The 20,407-nt window shown below is 48.9% G+C and overlaps 1 protein-coding gene and 1 long non-coding RNA gene across 11 annotated transcripts in view; one reads left to right on the top strand and one right to left on the bottom strand.

Annotated features, from left to right (window-relative positions):
- Nucleotides 1-2,459, top strand: part of LOC125748930 (uncharacterized) — a 3,164-nt gene extending 705 nt beyond the window's left edge. Inside the window, exon 2 of the long non-coding RNA XR_007399711.1 lies at nt 1,593-2,459. This is a non-coding gene — a long non-coding RNA (uncharacterized LOC125748930). The remainder of the gene's footprint in view (nt 1-1,592) is intronic.
- On the bottom strand, nt 615-20,407 carry celf3a (cugbp, Elav-like family member 3a). 10 transcript variants are annotated; one of them, XR_007399710.1, is made up of 15 exons: nt 19,536-20,407; nt 18,939-19,147; nt 16,023-16,105; nt 8,733-8,781; nt 7,929-8,057; nt 7,280-7,359; nt 7,045-7,188; nt 6,686-6,839; nt 6,381-6,530; nt 6,119-6,184; nt 5,890-6,012; nt 5,504-5,647; nt 5,025-5,173; nt 4,329-4,425; nt 615-1,611 (listed from the first exon to the last, which is right to left on the bottom strand). XR_007399710.1 is itself a non-coding variant. In XM_049025639.1 (14 exons), exons 2-13 carry the CDS (start codon nt 19,081-19,083, stop codon nt 5,046-5,048), a joined length of 1,395 nt encoding a protein of 464 aa, XP_048881596.1. In that variant the 5' UTR covers nt 19,084-19,147; nt 19,536-20,407; the 3' UTR covers nt 615-1,611; nt 5,025-5,045. The 10 variants fall into 10 exon arrangements, 6 of the variants coding, with proteins under 6 accessions (XP_048881596.1, XP_048881598.1, XP_048881597.1 ...); XR_007399709.1 differs by having other exon boundaries at nt 4,335-4,425; XR_007399708.1 differs by having other exon boundaries at nt 4,329-5,173.

Below are 20,407 nucleotides of genomic sequence, written 5' to 3'. Positions count from 1 at the left end.
CAGAAGGGAGGAGCAGGGGGAGAAAGCAGTCGCTGATTGGGCAATATAGACTAAGAACTGTGTATGTTGGGTACAAAGGACGAGGACGGTGGAATACACAAAAATCTTTTTTGTGAGTTTTGGGTTCAAATTCAAGCACAATAGTGTAAATTTAAATAAATTATTTGATAAGTAATATCATTTAATTAGTTAAAAAAAACTTACAGTGGGTGTGTTTTGTTAAGAAATATACAGAATAAAGGGGATGACAAGTTGTTCTAAACTGAACAGGTACGATCAATTATACTTTCATCCCATGCGGTCAATGTTTAAAAATTTAACCATCTACGGTACAAATTTTGTTCTAACTATGGATTTCCCCACATTAGATTTAACCTTGAATATTCCATTCAAATTTATGTCACCGTCATTGAAGAATATGGAAGAGCTCTATCCTCTTGCTTTTTCCGTAGAACACAACTGTCAGTGAGGGGTCCGTGGTTAAATCCCTCGCTTTACTCGATTTGCTCCATCTTAAGGGTACTTTCAGGAATCCAACATAGGAACCAGACACACACACATTTCTACAGCTAACATTCACTCATCGCTATATTCATATCACAAAAAGGCCAAAATTCAAGTTTTGTCATGTGTTTTTTTATTTTAACTTAAAAAGAGAGATCAAAATGAGAATCAATAAATAAGAAATAAATTATCATTGTGATTATTAATTCATAATTACAATTATGCAATCACAAAGTCTGACATACAGACTCACAAAAAAAATCATTTCTCTAAAAAATCCTAAAATCAAAAAGTCCTCTAATTCCTTTTCTTTAGCCTTCCTCCTATCCATCAAAAAGGAATTAACAGATTGATTAATAAATTAAAAATACTTAAAATATTAAAACTTACCCCCTAATTTAATTTCCAGCCCTCCCACCCATATATCAACAAAAACTAAATCGAGATTTTAAATCTTTTCAGTTTTCAGTCCTTTCTCATTTGTAAATGCAATAATAATAATAATAACAATAATAATAATAATAATAATCTGATTGTTTTTTTTATTTTAATGTATTTTTTCACTTTTTATGGGTTTTTAAACTTTAATCTCCTTAAACTAAATTATTTACAAGTATAAGGTTTTTTCCCTTAGTCACACTAACCTACACTTTTTGTGTAAATTATTTTTCCAGTTGCCTTTTTAAGAAACAGGAGCTATCACTTAACAACATAAGGTAGACTAAAAGAAGTGATATATTCAGTCGTTCCATTTTCCGTCCGTACTCATCACCATCATCTTCGTCTGTGTTTTTCCTGCCTCCCCTCTTTCACGAGCTGTACACCATTGTCAAATGCTCCTTATCAAACTGGGTTCGTCGGTACGGCCAAGGTGATCGACGAGTGTTCCGGGTGAGTGTGCGTGTACATGTGCGTGTGTGCATGGCTGCATATGCACCGGGTCTTCGGTCCATACACACGAGTAAATATGTTTGTACTGAGTCATCGGCTATTTTCACATAGCTGTGTAGTCGGGTTGCCTGGCTGTCTAACGGACGAAGACGCAGAGGAGGCGCTGAGAGTGCATTCCGCTTGCATTTCTGTTACAGGAGTCTACGGAAACGTTACCTGAAGGAGAGAAAGAGAGGATCTCTTTACACAGTGACCATGACCATCGCAGCTGGCCACCCAGTGCCTTCTGCCCTTCACCCACTAAAAGCCCCCAAGAGATTCACACTGGCAGCAGATCACAGAGGCCGGGCCTTTCGGCTGGATTTTGGAGTTGCAGCAGTTCCACACCCTTCCGGTGCTACTTTTACTGGGTTGTACGGCACCCGATTCTCATTGGATAAATTTTGTGCATTGAAGCAAAACGTGTTTGATCTTTTTTTTTTTTTTCTGGTCTCTGTGCACATCTTGGGACAGCAGGGTCTGAACAGGAGAAGTCACTAAGTGGAGATAAATCACGGCTCTGAGCCAGCAGGAGGTCATTTGGACACCAAAGGTTTTATCCTGAAATTAGAACCATAATTTTTAAGAGAGTGGCTTAGCTTCATAATGTCCCACACCCGAGAGAGAAAGCATTCACATTTTTCAAACTATTAATCTCAAAGGAAGCACATTTTTAACTAAAGTTAATGCACAACAAAATTCAAATGAAGGGTGTTTTATTGAGAGTATTAAGTACGGTTGATGTGTATATCTAATATGTTAAACATAATCAACTGGGCACAAACTGGTTTCCCCAAGTAACCCAGTAGGCTAATTGAGAAGAACTGTGTCTCTCAGATATAGCCAGTTTATTGTAACACATTCTTATACATAAATATTACACCCTTCACTTGAAACAGGTCTGAGGATTTGATAATAAAGCTGTTGGTAATATATCACTATTTAGATATTTTCCACAATTTGTAGCCCTTGAGGACAAGGCAATGATTTGAACCAATAAAGAAATGGGTTGAATTGAACTAAAACCCAGAGTGTTAATGTTACATCACTTTAGAGTACACAAAGGCACTGTGTGATATTGTCTAGGAAGCCTCTAGTTTGAACTTAACCATTGTCAATTGAAGATATTTTCATGTGCACATACAGTGTCCATGCAGGTCTCACTGTGAAAATGTTCAGCGTGTGTGGATGCAACCACAGATGTGTCTGTGAGTGTATGAGTAAGTGTTGTATCATTAGTGACAGTATAGTCTGGATTGTAATTGTAGCTTTATACTTGGCAGGCAAACAGTTCCCAACATGCACCACTTTCTAGCGGTAACTGCTATATAAGAATTCTGGGTAACATTTTGGCTAATAGTCATATGGTTGTAAAATATTTATTAAAATATTCATGTATTCATTTTTCTGTATTTCTCATTCCCATATTAGGACAGATTCTTTATCATACAGAAAAATGAAATTGTATCCCAAAATAATAACTTAATCTTAAATATCAAAACTTAAATCGCTATTGCAACTGTACAGTCAAACATTTAATAATGCATAATCTGACCAACAGTTCTCAGGAATTTTGAATGTCTTTAGCTACCCAGAATTCCTAGCGAGGAACATTTTCTCCAATCGGCACAAGGCATTTGTGTTTTACCATGACAACCACAAACCATTACCTCAAAACACAGGCCAGGGAGTGAAGGTAAAATTTTGGAAGAAATAGAAGGATAAAGGAGAATGAAACAGAATGGGGGAAACTAAAAAAAATGATAGGGAAACAAAGTCATGTGACCTTCAACCCAATCCACACTTACCCAGCCAATCAGCAGTCCAGCACAAGTGGAACATCATTTCAAATAATCAGGAAAATAAATGCATTTCCGCCTGTACAACACAGTACAGAGAATATTGACAAAGTTTAACATATTGTAACTACAATTGTAGTCTAATATACAGTTAGCTTCCTGATTATTTCAATGAGATTATTTTGAAAATATTTCCTTGCCTTGTAAAAATTTCCTTCATAATTTTACTTCACTTTTCCTTAGTGATCCAGTGTAGTACATTTTAGGGAAAACATAATGATCTGTCAGACTGGATTGGACTGGATTTGGCGGGTTCCCTGGGGGAGAGATCAGGTTGGAGCTCTAATTTACAGAGGGCTTAAGCCACACAGAACCGCAGGTCACAACCACAGAACTGTGCTCCAACTTGTCTGAGTTCGTCAGGAACAAACGGCGCTGTAGTATGAGGGCTCCGCCAAAAAATCAGGAGGGAAACACCCAGATATGCAGAGTGACACACTAGGAAAGGGCTGTGTACGCACTCTCAGCCTTCCACACTGGGTGTGCCTGTTTGTACTCCCAGACACGCAAACACACTCTCATATACAGAGCACCCACAAAATATATAGTTTAGTAATGATAACATTATAACATGACCATGTTAATATGATAATGTTATTATGGCGATAGTAATAATAACATTAAGAACAGCAAAAAAGTGAACCACAGTCACCACAACAATAAATATGTAAAGTCATGATAATAATGGACAAAAATCAGCAAAAAACCGACTGGAGAATTACTATATTTATCAGGTATAAAATCGTAGCGATAAGTCACTAAAAAAAATGCCCGACAGTTATCGATCAATGTGAGCAGGGATACAAGTCAAATAAACTCACAGTGCACCAAACACAGTCCGTGGTCGCCACGGCAACACGGCATGCAGTTCAGCGCATGGCTGGTCGCTTGGGGCAGTTGGCAAAAGAAATAAAATTTCCAACAGCAACCCAAACACAGGCAATCGCCACGGCAACCCAAACACAGGCAATCGCCAACGGCAACCCAAACACAGGCAAATCGCCAACGGCAACCAACACAGGCCAATCAACTTACAACCACCTGAGAGGAAGGGGGACGGGGCTTTATCGGTTGCTAGGTAACCATAGCCATAGCGACGTGGTCTCCACGATTTATGATTGGACAGGAGGATCTTGAGTGTGGTGTGTTGTTTTCAGGAAAAAATTAAAACAGCACAATAAATAAATAAAAGCAAAGTAAATTAAAGTAGGAGAACAACATCTTTAACGTTTTTAAGGTCTAGTTGTCTAGATAAATCTAGCTAAAAATCACAGCATTAAAAATCAATGAACATTCAACGTTTGAACCCTTTGGAGTGCTGCTGTAAAAGCTGTAAGGCGGCTTCCAGAGTGCCATCTTTGGCAGAATGAGCTAACAGTAGTACCCTGCACTTCAGCTAATTTGAAAGACTGTCACTCATCTTCCTCTCTCCTGTTGGTCTTCCCTCGCCTGCCATCTTCCTTCACTTACAGTCTTCCTCTCTCCTGCCATCTTCCTTTGCCTTCCATCTTTCCTCGCCTTCCATCTTCCTCTGTCCTGCCCTATTCCCTCGCCTTCGTCTTCCTCTCTCTTGCCGTCTTCCTCTTTCCTACCATCTTCCCTCACCTGCCGTCTTCCTCTTTCCTGCTCATCTTTCTTTGCCTGCCATCTTCTTCTCTCCTGCTTGCCTTTCCTCACCTGCTATCTTTCCTCTCCTGTTCATCTTCCCTCGCCCACCCAGGCCGTCCTCACCTCTCTCCTTCGACTGGCATCTCAGTACGGCCGGTTGGCATCCTTGGGCCTCTTCAGCTGGACCTTCAGCCGCTTCATGCCGATCTGGAAGCCGTTCATGGCCTGGATGGCCGTCTGGGCACTGGCCGGGTTGTCAAAGCTCACAAAGCCTGGGTGGACACACATGGAGGACCAGTGCTCAGTTCTGTCTCAGTGGATTGGAGATGTGGCCAAAAGGCAGGACTAGGGTCACTTTAAAGGATTCTGCTGGATTGTACACTGGCCAATGGGAGGCTACGGGTCTGTCTGACCTGCTCTAGGACATGGACCGCTTTAAGTTTGATTTATGAGTATAAAATATAATTTGTACTTCCTGGCATATAAGCGTGACTCAGCATAGCGGCTCTGCCTGTCGCCTCCCTGCCTTCAGCCACCCTCCCTGCCCCTGGCCTCCCGTCTCCTCCACCCCATGTATGCCTCCCTGTTCCTTCCATCCTCACCGAAGCATTTGCTCTGGTTGGTGGCGCGGTCAACGAAGACCTTGGCAGAGATCACGTTGCCGAAGGGCAGAAACATCTGCAGCATCTCCGAGTCAGTGAACTCTTGGGGCAGATGGTAGATGAAGATGTTACATCCCTCTGGGCCTGCAGGACATGTGTGTGAGAAGGGGCGGAATAGTCAGAGAGGGGTTAGGGGTGAAGAGATGTATAAGATGGCCAGGCCACACATGCAGAGAGGTGGTAATGACCATTGTTAGCAATCACTGCACTGATAGGATGAGCAAAAGAACTGGATGGGTAGGAACTGATTGAGTGTAACACCGGTGCTCACATTACAGACGCAAGCATGACAATGCGGTTCATAGCCCAGCAGGAAATGACATCACCTTCTCTCTGCTGCTGTTGCTGGGGTTGTTGATGTTGCTGGGCAACCAGGGCAGGCTGCTGTGGGAACGGCTGGCCAACCAATCCATAGGCAGCAGGGTAGGCTGCTGTATGGTGGGGACAGACTGGTGATAAGTTAGGCATTGAAGCCACAAGTTTTAGAAGCACACAAGCACACGCTTCAGTGTGCTGATCCACAACTTAACTGCACCCACAGAAACATATACACACCTGTGTAGTGTTGCATTCCTGCGTAAGCTTGCTGCAGTGGATCCAAGGCTGCAGCTGGACTCTGAGCTGGGGAGAGAGCAGGCCATCAAGAAACATTAGAACATGATGGAAGCACAGGGACAGTTTCAGCTCCTGTGCTCCTGACACAGAAAAGGCAGGCAAGCAATAAGATGCCCAGATTTACATATGTATACACAATGGGAAAGATTAAATATTTAAAAGTTGGATATTGAGTTTCAGTTTTGCACGACTGGATCATAACCTTGGTAAGGATGGACACCATTGGTGTACAGAGTTTCAGATGCTGGCTGTCCATTTGCTGGAGCAGGTACTTGGCTGTAGCCGTTGACTCCAATTGGTGGAGGTAAGGCTGGCACTGGTGTGGCTGCGATGGTAGGGGGGGTATTTGTACCTGCAGACCAGGAGGACCAATCACAGCACAGGATGTATTGTGAGCGATGGTTAACAGAAACTGAAAAAAAATAAAGTGCGAGGGGAAAAGACTGACGGCTGGGCGGGGCATAGGGGGTACAGAAGGGGTGGCACTGACGGATACAGCAGCATTACCTGAAGAGGGCGTGATAGGCGTTATGGGCGTGATGGGCGTGGCGATGATGCCATTGGCATTGAGGGCGGCCATCTGCTGCATCTGCACCGCGGCAACTGTCGCCACGGGCGACAAATATGCCGACTGCGCAACCAGAGCCTGTTGCTGGACCAGCTGAGACAGAGAGGGGAAGGGTGGGGAGAGAGAGCAAGTTGCCTTGCATATTGAATTACATCCCATAATTGGTTGGAGGCAGAAGAGCAGCGATTTTATGGCCGTAAGATGCACGACCCTTCCTGAGGGGACAGTATGTAACCAGGATGCCGCTGTCAGGGGTGTCATCACTACAGTGCCGTCTTCATTCAGCCCCCGCACTCACCGCCTGCGTGTAGGCATTGTAGGCCCCGAAGTTCAGTGTCATGGGGCTGAAGATGCCCAGCTGGGAGGCCACCTGCTGCATTCGGCGCAGGCCCCGCTCCTTCTCTGTGTCAGCAAACTTCACCACCAGGCTGGAGGAGGCACCCTGCAGAGGGACGGGCCGCCGGCTCAGGGAAAACAGGCCATTGGGGCAAATGGGGTGGGGGGGCACGGGGTGCAGAGGCAGCCAAACTCACCGGCAGTGTGCGACTGCCGTGAAGGGTGTTAATGGCAGCCTGGGCTTCCGCATGGCCTTGGAACTTGACGAAGGCGCATCCTACAGGACATCACAGACTGAGCACCTAACCCACATCCCAACCCCCTCTGAACATCATACACATAGTTCAAGTGGGAGAAGGTTTTAGCTCATGATTCCAGTAGAGACACTCCAATACTCTGCAGCACTGAAACACTGTAATGCTGTAAGATTGTAATAGTGTAACACTGTCAGTCTCTGTAATGCTGTAAGATTGTAATAGTGTAACACTGTCAGTCTCTGTAATGCTGTAAGATTGTATAATTATAACACTGTCAGTCTCTGTAATGCTGTAATATTTTAATAGTGTAACACTGTCAGTCTGTAATGCTGTAAGACTGTAAAACTGCTGTATAATTGTAATAGTGTGACACTCAGTCTCTGTAATGCTGTAAGACTATAATGCTGTAATACTGTAATAATGTAACACTATAAATTGCCATAATTATATTATATTGTAAGAGTGTAACACTATAAATCCCTGTGATGCTAAAACTCTTTAGCCGTATGACATGCTAACGTCGTGCCACCGTGACACCCTGTAACGCTGTAATGCTGTAACAGTGTCCTCCTAGGCCAGGCCCCGTTACCCTTGCTGGTGCCGTCGGGTCCCCTGAGCACTGTACACTCCTCGATGCTCCCGAATGGCTCAAACATCTTCCTCACATCCTCGTCCGACTGCTGCTTCCCCAACATGCCCACAAAGAGCTTCCTGTCTTCTGGCGGAGACGTGGCAAGGCAGAGGGGGGACAGACAGGGGACACGGGGAGACACAGGAGGGCGGGTCAGGAAGTGGGAGGTGGGGGAGAGAATAAGCGAAACAGAGAGGAGAGGAGAGGAGAGGAGAGGAGAGGAGAGGAGAGAAAGGACAGAGGAGGAGGTGGGGGTCGCAAACAAGATTAAAGCACTAGAAATAACCCAGGGAGAGGAAAGCAGACACACACACACTGACACAGGCGTGCGCACACACGCACTCACACATACTCATTCTTAATGATAAGGGCACATATTGTGTTACAAGCACTAAAACAACTGCATTATAAAGACAGACACTATCATTTCCACTATCAATTTTGAAAATAGAGTACAGTAAATTACAAGCATGACATGATATAGGTAGTGGAAACGAAGATGTTAGATGTTATATGCAAGGTCATGCTGTATAAGGTGCCCACCCAAAAGGAAAAAAAAAATCCCTGAAGTACTGCTTTTGGACACCAGAGGGCAGTAGAGGCTGTATAGTTATCACAAAGGCCCCTGGCAAAGCACTGGCCTCCCTGTAAACCTCCCATTCTGTGTCTAGCCGGGCTGCTTCTCTATATGTGCTTCTGGCTTGCTGGGTCGCACTTCAGCCCTGGCAGTTCTGAAAGGGCAGAGAGCCTGGCACGTTTTACCTCCTCTGCCTTCGCTGTCCGCAGGCTTCACCTGGATTGGCCGGTTCATCTGAAACACAGATGACAGAAGGGCATGATTCCAGTGGATCACATGACCATGGTGACGTTTGATGCATGGTGCTGCCACCGCGACGCCCTGACACTGTATTTCACAGGTTACTGATGCCACCAGGTTATATAACAAGGGCATCTCTGCTGCTGCACGTGAGTCTGTCTGGATGCTGCCCGAGCAGGCCAGAGTAAACACCCAGGGGAGCCCAAGGACCCCCCCACCCCTTCTTGCTCTTGGGTATTGCCACCCTCCCCTCACCCCTTCATATCTTCTCTCTCACAGGATAACACATTCAAGCAGGACTGAGGGAAGGGAGGCGGTGAGATTAAGGATGCCGGCCAGCTGATGTGGATTACGGCACTGCCCGGGATTGAAGTGGTGGGGGCCAGGAGAGGTTATAGGGGCAGAGAGAAAGCAAGGATGAAGCAGAGAGAGAGGGAAAGAGAAAGAGAGAGAGAGAGCTAGAGAGAGATGGTGGTGGGGTAGAGAATGAGGATGATAGAGGTAAAGAGCAAGACTGGAGGTAGAGAGGTGGAAGGGGTGTGGCTACAGAAATTCTGTGAGGACACAACTTTAAGAGACGGAACGACAGGAAAGAGGATGACAAAGACGGGTAGGGCACTGTCACACAAAAAAGAAGAAGAGGAGGGTCTGGAGCGTGGGATGACAGCGGACGAGAGGGCAGCGGATCTCATCCGTTCTGCTCCGTCGTGACTCGCTTAGCGTCGAAATGCCACGAGCGGTAGCGACGCAGAGAATGAGTCACGGCGACCGTGCACCGCTGAGTAAGGCCACTCTGGAAGCGGGGGAGGGGGACCCAGACGGCAGCGATCCCAGCTACACGGTGAAGCCAGCGTAATGACGCTGTTAATTAGGCAGCAGGCGTAATTAGAGCAAGGCACAGATCGATGGTCCTGATTGATCAGCCATAATCTGTCACCACAAGGCGGTATTGATGGAGGATGCCCCCCACCCCCTGAGGACTTTGCACCAACCCATGTGCCGAGTCTGAGATGGACGCCGACACTTGGATAAACACACACACACTGCTAGGAGGTCACCTGATCCAACAACCAAAAAGGGAAGAATGTCAACCAATCACAGCTCAGCATGACAGGGAAGACTCCGCCTTCACAAGTATCACCAATAAAGGCCCAGTAGCTTTCCACACAAGATACAGCTGCCCTCCACTCTGCCGCTCGACAGGCTTGTGTGAGGAATCAGCTCCTCTAAGAATCTTCATCAAAGACGTGGAGAGCCAGACAATGAGGTGGGGGTACATCCCTACACGCCAGAGGGGCCATCCCTACATGCTCAACCTGACACGCTTTTTACACACTCATCTTCCTGTCTGCTACTCTCTGTACACTATACACCTGCCGTTCCATCACTTTCATTCATTCCCTCCATCACTGGCTTCTTTGTGCTCCCAGTCGTTTTTGCTGCATTTCCTGGTGCCCCATTCAGGTGTGTCGTATCAAGGGTCGTTCTGGGTGCACATTCACTGTATACACAACACAGCCCAGCATCAGCCTCTGCTAAAAAGCAAGAGACCATCTCTATTCATCACTACACCCATTTCTGTGTGCCTATATTTGGAATCGCACCAAAAATGGCCAAAATAACGGAAAGATCAACAAAGGAGCAAGAGGGAGAGAGGGAAAGAGGGAGAGAGGGAGAGAGGGAGCAGGTGAGTGGATTTAGTGACAATGACACTCCACGTTATCATGGAAACCGACCCCTTCCCACAATCTCTGCTTGCATTTTGGTCGCCGTGGCAACACAGTGACGACATCCTCAGCAGGTAAACAAGGATGCTTGTTGCCAGGGGCAACAACCATGCCCTTTTCGATAAACATGGGGGGGAGCTTAAAAAAACAGGGATGGGAGATGAAGAAGTGGTGCAAATGTTGAAGAAGGTGGAGGGAGGAAATACAGAGACGATACAAAAAAGAAAGGTTATAGTGGCTCGTTTCACGCAGCACCGTGAAATAGATTCCCTCAAGCAAGAGAGGGAAAATGAAAATGAATTGTAATTTGCTCTCAAATTCAGCCTCCATTTCTCATTTACCTGATTCACTTCCGATGCTCTCTCTCCCTCACTCTCTCTCTCCCTCTCCCTCTTTTTCTCTCCCTCCCTCCCTCTTTCTCTCTCTCCCTCTCCCTCTATCCCCCTCGTTTTCGCTCACAGCCACACAGCAAACTCCCCATCTTCCCATGATCCTCTCTCATCTCACACACAAAGTTAGCCATGTTTCACTGTTTTAAGAGTGATGCCTTTCCTCCTGTTTTCCTCTCTGGATAAATTACCTTCCAATTAGCGATGTTCCAGACGAGTCTTCATTATGGGAAACCATCTGCACACAGGCACATACACAGAGCACATAAACGTGGACTGGTGGGACCGAACACACACAACAAGGCACACATTTAGCCACGCCCAGCCACAGGCTCCCTCTGCCACGACACCGCTTGGGGAAAGAGGCATAATTTTACCTGTTACCTCCAGTATACGCGCACACACACACACACACACACACACATACGTACGTACACAGACACACACACACACCCATACATACACAGACAGGCACACACAGACACACAAACACACGCACACAGAGTTAATCTCAGTCCCCACAGTAATGCTGAAAGGATTTCACAAGGATTATGGGATATTAAAGCCTTGGATTATCCAATCAAATCACATTCTACTCCCCTCCCCCCAGCCTCACAGCCCCGCTGTGGTCCAATAGTGACACAGACGGGGGGGGGGGGGTGCTGGGCTTGCAGGACAGTGTGAGGCATCACACCGTCACTTGCATGTACACTGCAATAAAACACCAGATATCCAAAAGGACCAAGGACCTTCCATCTGTTTAAACAATTCAGCATTGATTTGACGGAGCATCTTGTGCCTGTTAAAAGACCATTTACACTGTCCCCCTCTTCCCTTCCCCAGACAGAAATTGATAATGACACGACATTTGCTTTTCGTTCTTGTGCTTAGAGACACCACACCATCATCCACATGGCTGTGATGCTTTGGAGCGAGTCGAAGGGAACTCATCGACAGGGGAAAGCGCATTGAAAAAGCACAGCGACCGTTCCGATCCTCCGTCCCTTTCACACTGTGTTAGTCACCGCATCACGCAGGTTACCTAGCAACCTAGCATCTCTCATTCCATCGTCTCTTAGCAACAAGACCTGCCACCAGACCCAACCTCCCAACCCTCCTCCCCCCACCCATCGCCCTTTCATTCCCTCCACACCACACACACCTGGGAAGTGCCCTTCCCTCTTCACAGCTCAGACGCAGCCGGCCACCTTTGTCTCTGTCTAAAGAGAGTGTCAGCCTGCCGGCGTCCCCTCTCCACCTGAGATCACACATCGGTATGCAGGCCGGCCCGTCTGTCTGTACCAACTGCTCAGTAATTGTTGTTTTTCATTTGCATCCCATCTCGCGCCGTTCAGGTGTCTGGTTGCCGGAATAATTAATTCAAACAGAAGAGCGAGGGGCCTGAGGCCGACGGAGCCCAGCAGGGGGCAGCGAAACCAGCAACTGGCGGGTGGGTGGCACCCACTACACTGCAAAGCTGATTCCGAATGCACCTGCAGGATAAAGCACGCGCCCCTCTGTCTCATTCTGGATGGCATTTAAGTGGCGAGGTCGTCGCCGAGGTCTGCAAGTCTCAAACGCCGGATCTACGTCAATCATGAGGGTGTAGCTACAGGTATCTTGACCCCCCCCCACCCCACCCCACCCTCCAGATTTTGCAGGTCTTTGTAAAGCCTCCTTCTGTTGACACACAAACTGAACCCACCCTGCCTCAAGATTCACGTGCCAGTGCATCTAGCTGGACGGCAGCGGCCACCATTAACATATTTACTTTTTAATCCCCCCCCTCACCCTGGTGTTGTGATCCAAAAGGTAACCTTGTAAAACAGATTTTCATTTGCAGTATGAGCTAAGAAGGTGACCCCCCCATGCTACACCTTCCTTGGCCTAGTGCAAAATAGTTGGGAGCCCCTCCCCCTCCCCTAACAGATGTCTCTATTTAAGCTGACAGACTTCCGCTCTGACCCCCTACCCCTCCTCCGGCGCAACTCATTATGTCAAACTTTTGTTCGGCACCCCCCACCCTCTCCCCCGGCACCCCCCTCCTCCCTATTCATCCCCCCTCCCCCATTTCATTCAGCAGATTTCCCAAATGCTCATGCACTTGCCCCGACCCCCACTGCTCCCACTCCTAAATCACCCATTCTTATTACCACCTCCCACCCCCATTCCATTTGATATATTCTTCCTCAATGCGTGCCTGGATGCAGAGGGCGGGGCCTGAAGGCGCCGGGTCCGAGGCACCTGTTTCCCTCTGAAGGGCAGCATAGCGCTCCCCTTCGGTCTGGTGCAGTTACTCACGCCTCAAAGCCCACCCAGTGTTCGCTAGTGGATCCTAATTACATCCCTCAGGATCTGGCATTTCGGATGCACTCGACCCTCACCCTCCCATCTCTTGTTGGTTCTACACCTGTCGTTTCACCCCCCCCCCCGCCACCAAAGCACACACACAAACACACAAGCAGCTGTAAATAGAGCGGGGTGGGGTGGCAGAGAAGGGAGGGCGAGGATGGAGACGAGGTTGTACGATGTAGAAATTTACCTTAAACAATAGAAGCCGCACGTTCGCTGATGGGTGCGTTTGGGGGGGGGGGACGCTGCTATCACCTGCTCCCCCCACACACCTCCCCGCCCCAACAGGGACTCCGCATTCACCACTCCCAGGGAAGGCTCCCCACATAGATGGAGTAAGACCCGGTGCCCTGCTTACAGTGAAGCCACAGACCCCCCACCCTCGGGCAGAGCTGCCTGCGTCCCCTCCCCCCCACACACGGGGCCAGCTGGTTCCTGAGACCCACAAGAAGGGGCAGCCTGGGACGGTCTTTTCACAGGCCACGATGGGGGCCTGGCATCCTCAAAGCGGGGGTGTCGGGACAGGCTAATGCGGGGGAGGGGGCAGGCATATGCCAGGCAGGGCCGCCACCAGCAGAGGGACAGAGCTGCGGAAATGGGAGGCGCTCGCCGCCCCCCGCTGCCCCTGCCGGCCATCCCCCGCCCCTGTGGCCTTCTCCGTCGCTATTAATTATCTTTATTACTGTTTTATGACTCTGTCCACAGGGGGCGCCGTCCGCCACCCCCCCGCCTCGCTCACACACAGTCCGTGTTTAAAAGCAGCCCGGCGAAGGATGAGGAAGCAGGAATCTAAATGGCAAAGGGAAGGAAGATCAAGGGGAGCGATATGGGTGGGTGCTGGGATCAGGTTGGGGAACCAGCAATACGCGGGAATACACCGGGGGCCAAAGGTCAGCCCCCGAAAGACGGGGGTATAAAGCTGGCGGTCTGCATGCCGGTAACAGGGCAAACGGGGCAGGCAGGTTTCTATACAGGCGTCAGAGGCAACCTGCATTCTATCGGGGCCCCACAGTAATGAGCAGCGAAATGGAAACTGAGTTCAGTGATGGGTAAAGAAAGAGAGTCAGAGCGAGAGATAGGGAGGAGAGCAGGGGGGCGATAGCAGCGATAAGGGCAGGGGGATGGTGATTCAGACTCTTGTTTACTCGGCTTTTCAGTTTATTAGTCCCCCCCCCCCCCCCCCACGATCTCTCTGTCCCTTTCAGCTGAGATTAAACACACGGCCGAGCAAGGCGCTGATAAGACCATCTGTTCAACCTCTCTCCTTCCTGCCTATCTGCGTGCAGGCAGCCCGCCCAGACAGACACGCACACGCCAGCCCCCAGTCCCAGCTCAGCATCGCACCCCCCACCCCAACCCCCACTCCCGCCCTCCGCACCCCGAGCCAGGTACACCCGCTCAGCGGCAGGGCGTCTCCTAAAACCCCCAGGACCCGGGACCCGCACTTCTCTCACCTGTGGAGAGAGGGCGCCACATCCACAGGATTTTAACATGAGTGTTAACAACCGTAACTGGGACCATGGCCGTGGCCAGCCATTCAGCAGCTCGGGCTACTGTGATTACGGCTGTTAATTAGGAATGACCCCCTCACCATCACATGGCCCGCCCCCCTTCAGCTCTCCCCCTGCCAGATGCCCAGAGTAGAAGCTTGACTGTGGGATGAGACTAAATGCAAATAATCTGGAGGGAGAGTGTAGAAAAGGTGGACAAGGGGAGGAGGAGAGAGGAGACAGTTGGGAGGGGGCACCTGACAATGAGGACTTACGTGGGAATTTCGAGAAAGAAAAAAGGTTTGGGGAGCCGCTCAGGGCCATGAGGTGAAAAGGGAGGTGTTTCCCTGAGGGGGGGGTGAGGCACCCACAGAGAGCAGCCTAAAACAGGTCAAGCCAATCAGGATTCGGGATGGGGCATTGAGACAACGAATCACAGAGGAGCATTTGTGAGCATGTGAGGAATTAAAGTTAAATTTTAAAAATACTACAACTTCACTGGAGATCAATACGGGCGTCCAGTTGGGGAGTGAAATATGCAGATGGAGGTACAGCCAAGGCGGAGGCCAGCGTGTGCAAAATGAGGGGGGGGGACTCGTCCAGGCATGGCAGAGCGGAGTCGCAATGCTAAGTGGATTAATGTTCAGCAATAACACCCCCATTGTCCCTGGCCTCCTGCCCCCCGGTGCATCTCTGTCCACCGCCTTCTGCCAGCAGCATCCGCCCCCCCCCAGCAACCGCGGCACTGGCGCGGAGGAACAACTGGAGAGAGGAGGGAAATGTCCCTGACAGAGTCGCGGATGGAGGAGAAGGTTAAATGGTGGGATGGGGGGGGCAGGCTGGAAATTGTGCCTTTGTTTTCAGATCCATCCATTATTGCTTTTTTATTGTTCCTAAGCATGTAAAGCTGAAATGCAAGCCTGCTGTGAGATGTTGTAATATCTAATTTTAATAAAATATCTGCTCGCCGACGTTCAGTGGCACATTCTGTAAATGGCTTGGCAGGCCGCAGGCCTCGTTATGCCAGCAGAGCTCGTTCCCAATTTGATTTGCGGGGGGGGGGGGGGGAGGGAGTGGGGTGGGGTGGGGTGGGGGAGACGTGGCATGACTCAAGAGGACTACACTCTCAGCGCGGCTCCCGGCCTGGCGGAGGCAGGTCAGCGCGGACGGCCGGCGTAGCACATGGTGAAGCCCAGGTGGGCGCGGGGGGGTTGGAAGAGGCACCGGCCAATCACAGGCATGCTGACAGCCAGTGGGTGCAGCGGAGAAACACTTACTCCCGGGAGAGTCTTCTGCTCGTGCAGGGCACTCTGGGCCTTCAGGGCTGACTCCCGTGCGCAGTACGTCAGGAAGGCACATCCTGGGGAGAGACGGAGAGGCTCAGACACGTAGCCTGCCAGCCCCACAGACGGCAGCACTGACAACACTGCTCCTCTGACATCTTCCAGCTAAAGGACATCATTGGAAAACAGTCAATCAGGGGAGCAACCCTATGCAATGCAAAAGACAAGGTCTGGGTGTCTATGGATATGGGATCACAGTGTGGGCTAAGGTCAGCACAGCACAGCACACTGAAGACAGGACAGCATATGGCATCACAGCACTCACTGTGCAGGGTGCCACAGCAACACGCCGTCACTGTACACAGCACCACTGCACTCACTGAACACAGCATCATTGTACATGCTTTCACTGCACACAGTATCACTGCACAAGGCATCACTGTACATGGCTTCACTGCACTGCACTGGCAGACACAGGCCCAGTGCAGTGGGAGTGGAGTGTCTACGATCCAGTACAGGTTGAGTTGGAACAGACATAGACACCAACACACACACCATTCTCTCACTCCTTACTCCCTCACCTCGTTCCTGTCTCTCTCTTTCTTCCCCTCGTACTCTCTCTCCTTCTCTCTCAGTCTCTCCCTTTCAGTCCCTCTCTGTCACCCTTTCTCTCTCTCTCTCTCTCTCGATGTCTCTCCTCGATCTCTCCCTCTCTTTCTCTTTACCAGTCCCCTTCACCCTTTCCTTCTCCTTCCCTATTGCTCTCCCCTTCTCTCTTTCGATCTCTCACTCCCCCCTCTCCCCCCTCTCAGCTCTCTCTCTCTCCTTCTCTCACTCTCCTCCCCCCCTTTTCTCTCTTTCTCGCTCTCACTCTCTCTCTCTCTCTCTCTCCTGTACCTTGTGTGTATGGCTTGGCGAGCTCACGAGTGCAGTTCCTAAACCTGTCACGACCACTAAGACAACAGGCAGGAGTTAATGTACCGAGATCCGCCATCACATGGCACCTGCCCCCCTCCCCACCCCTGCCACCCGCCACTATCAGTGTAGTGGGCATCCATGTTTGGGTACGCTCGTTAAAGCTTGTTACGATACTGATCAATATTCAGAACTGCTACACAGATACAGTGGGCTGGAGAGGACACACACACACACACCACGGGCTGCCAAACACATATTAATAGCCTAGCGAGGCAGTGCCCCTGCAGCCCAGCCTTGCATAGGGCTACACGTCCCCTGAGATCTGCACACAGCGGCTGAATCCAGGCACCACAAAGCACACAGCATCCCGAGCCGCTGGCATGGCCACGTCCCACACTAAATCACGCACATCTTCGCTCCAGCACTGGCTTCCCGGCCACCGTGACACGGCACCCCCCCATTACTCCCCATTCGTCAGCTCTGCTCCCACCCATATTAATATTGACATCTGGCTTAAGTATAAGATAACAGGACTGGTGTGGGCTGCAACCTCAAAGAGCGCAGTCTGATCACCTGCCTACGACCCCACAACAAATTATATCATTTAAACCACAGAAATGTAAACATTACGATAACATATCTATGATCGTCTCAGTTTCAGCTCAGCCTGCACATGAGTAGCTGATGCTCGCATCCAGAGAGACTCCTCCTAGTGTACAGGAAACCCTTTCACTGGAACTTTCCCAATTATGGACCTTCTCAGTGGTATCACAGGGATTCTCTAGGGACTCAAACCAGCAGCCTTCCGATCGGTTTGGGGGAGGGGAGTGAAGGTCGGGATAGAGTAAAACCACTAATCTCTCAATTAGAAGCAGGAGATGCGGATGTTTGGGACCCCCGCCTTCCCACCCGGGCTAATCGGGACAATGTATCTAGGGAGAACCAATTGTTTACTTGTCATAAAAAAGATGTTTGACACAAAGGCCCCCAGCGCTACGGTAACATTGGTTGGGGGAACACCTGCACCACAGTGGCGTCCCCGTTAAAGGCTTGCTCACACAGTGAAGGGGAGAGGGGGTGGTGGCAGTGAGCGGGGGGAGGGGGGGGGCAGCCATCGGCTGAGTGCCGAGAGCTGACACGCACACGCACAGGCACGCGCAAGGCACGCCTGGCGGACGCGTCCCCCGACTCCGCTTGCCCAGAGACACTGGCAGCATGTCAGGATCTGGGATGCTGGGCCTTAGTGAGGAGACGGGACCACTGCCCTCCATCGCTCTGGCCCCCAGTACAGAACCCATCTCGGAGGCAACCAGATCCCACTCAATGGCTCCCAGTCCCTCCTAGTGGAAGCTGCGTAATCACACCAGTACAAGGAGGGGAAAATATAGGTGGCCAGGGACTCAGTAATGCTAAGAAGCAGCCATACACATCAGCCGCAGGAACAGGGATGGTGTGGTGGGGGTGAGGAAGAGAGGGATTAAGAAGCCCGGCCGTAACTCTGGGGCTGCCCTCCTTCCCTCATACGTAACTTCATTATTTCTTATCCCCGGGGTATAACGTGGAACTCAAACACCCGAAATCTTAAAAAAAAGAAAGAATCAAACAGGCGCTTAAAAAACAGGAACCAAAATGTTATTGTTGTGGAAGCCAGCAACAACGCATTTCACAAAACGCCTTAGTCATAATTTTGGTACAACATACCCCTCCTTTCATATACTCCTGTCTGTTTTATAAGCAATTATCAGAGTTTTGTACAACACATTAGCGGCGAAAAGCATCAAGAAAGGCAATAATGAAATGATCGATGCAAGGTGCGCAGACGCTAAATATGGACACGGATTATGCAACCCGATCATGTTTACATGTTCACCGTGTCTCCTGATGGCCGAGCGCGCGCTGGGGGGGTTCTCAGCCAGGTCACACTCGCATCTTTTCTTTACCACGGATCTGTTTACAGTCCTGTCTGTTTGGGATGTGCCGGGCTGCCCTTACCTTTGTGCATGCCGGTATATTTGTCCTTTATCACCGTAAGTTCGTAGATCTTGCCGAACTGTTCAAAAATGGGCTTCAGGTCCTTTTCCTCCAGATTGCGAGGAATCTGCCCGATGAACAGCTTGATCGCGTCGGGCTCCTTCATTGAGACGGTGCGGGAGAGCGACCGACACTTGAAGAGCGAGCGGAGCGAGAGGGAGACTCGGGGACTGGGGACAGGAAGGAGGGGATTTTATTAAAGGGGTGGATGTCGGCGTGTGGGAAGAGTCGAGAGCAGAAACACGAAGGATGGGAGGAGAGAAACAGGGGGGACGCGTCCGAATGTTGTCTTCATTTGTCAAACTGCGATTTTCACCATAAAAGCATCTCTAAGTATGTTGCATAAATATTTAAGCTGCATATTTACCTCAAATGCAATAAAACCAATGGGAAAAAATCATTCAATATTTTAAACCCCAGGAATCAAGCCCTGTTACTGGTACTTATAGGCTAATAACAATCATGCAAGCGTTCATTAGCTATTCAAAAATCAATTACATAATTTTACATATATTTAAATAAGATATGTAAAATACAAAATAATACTGGTTACGTTACCTTCTATTAATAATACTGTCTTCGGAGCCCCTGTTCAAATGTGAGATCTTATAGTAAATCAAGTGTAACTGTCTTTCTGTACGTTTCCTTTGTTTAACCAGCTGGACGTATAGGGTGCCTTTATGTCAATGTGTCTCTTCTCTTTGTCCGGCTACGTTAACGTTACAGCTAAACGCATACGTACAGACTATATGCAAGTTCGAACGAGTATGAAAATAAAATTTGAAATAAATTCAGAATTTCAGACACCGCTATTAAATCAGATATGTAATATTTTCTATATATATTAGTTTCTTTGTCCTTATCTGTTTGTTTGGCTTTCTCTTATGTTTCTCTCCTTTTCTTCTTCCTTGACTTTATTCTGGGTTTATTTTAATTCCTTCCTTTTTTGTGATCCTTTCCTTGATTTGCAGTTCTAGCTCCGGTCCTTTAGAGTTCCCGTTAGGATTTCTGCGCTGCCAAGTGATCACCAGCCTACTGATAACAAATCCGTGCCTCCGTCTCTCTCCCTTCTTCACAGATGTCTGCGCGTGTCACTCTTTTTTCTCAGACCGTCCTTTTCACTCTGAAATCTCCGTCACCTCCCTTTACCCTCCTTCTCGGCGCCGTTACTTCTAAACCAATACAATTTCTTAATGCTTAACTTGCGGTTATTGTCCTTATTATTGCTTAGTGTTATTATTACTGTCTTTTGTTCTTCTTGTCGACAATCACGCCCCTTATATTTACCAATAAACTTTAAATAACATTGTAATAACCGAAACTGTTTTTTGTTATCGTTTTCCTCCCGTGTTATCCCCCTTTTTCTCCTCGCCGCTTTTGACGTCGTTTGCCGGTGTCTCCCTCTCTCTATCTATCCTCTCCTCTCCCTT

The sequence above is a fragment of the Brienomyrus brachyistius genome, chromosome 9 (assembly GCF_023856365.1).
Source record: "Brienomyrus brachyistius isolate T26 chromosome 9, BBRACH_0.4, whole genome shotgun sequence".
Taxonomy (NCBI): Eukaryota; Metazoa; Chordata; class Actinopteri; order Osteoglossiformes; family Mormyridae; genus Brienomyrus; species Brienomyrus brachyistius.
This window is presented reverse-complemented; position numbering and strand designations above follow the sequence as displayed.

What these genes read in the sequence shown, in the direction of transcription:
- celf3a (XM_049025639.1), bottom strand. Translation starts at nt 19,083, where the DNA reads ATGAAGGAGCCCGACGCGATCAAGCTGTTCATCGGGCAGATTCCTCGC. An exon ending in ACAATGCCTACACGCAGGCG is followed by an intron (nt 6,840 to 7,044) that starts GTGAGTGCGGGG and finishes TCTCTGTCTCAG; the next exon opens with CTGGTCCAGCAACAGGCTCT. An exon ending in GCAACAGCAGCAGAGAGAAG is followed by an intron (nt 5,648 to 5,889) that starts GTGATGTCATTT and finishes CATGTCCTGCAG; the next exon opens with GCCCAGAGGGATGTAACATC.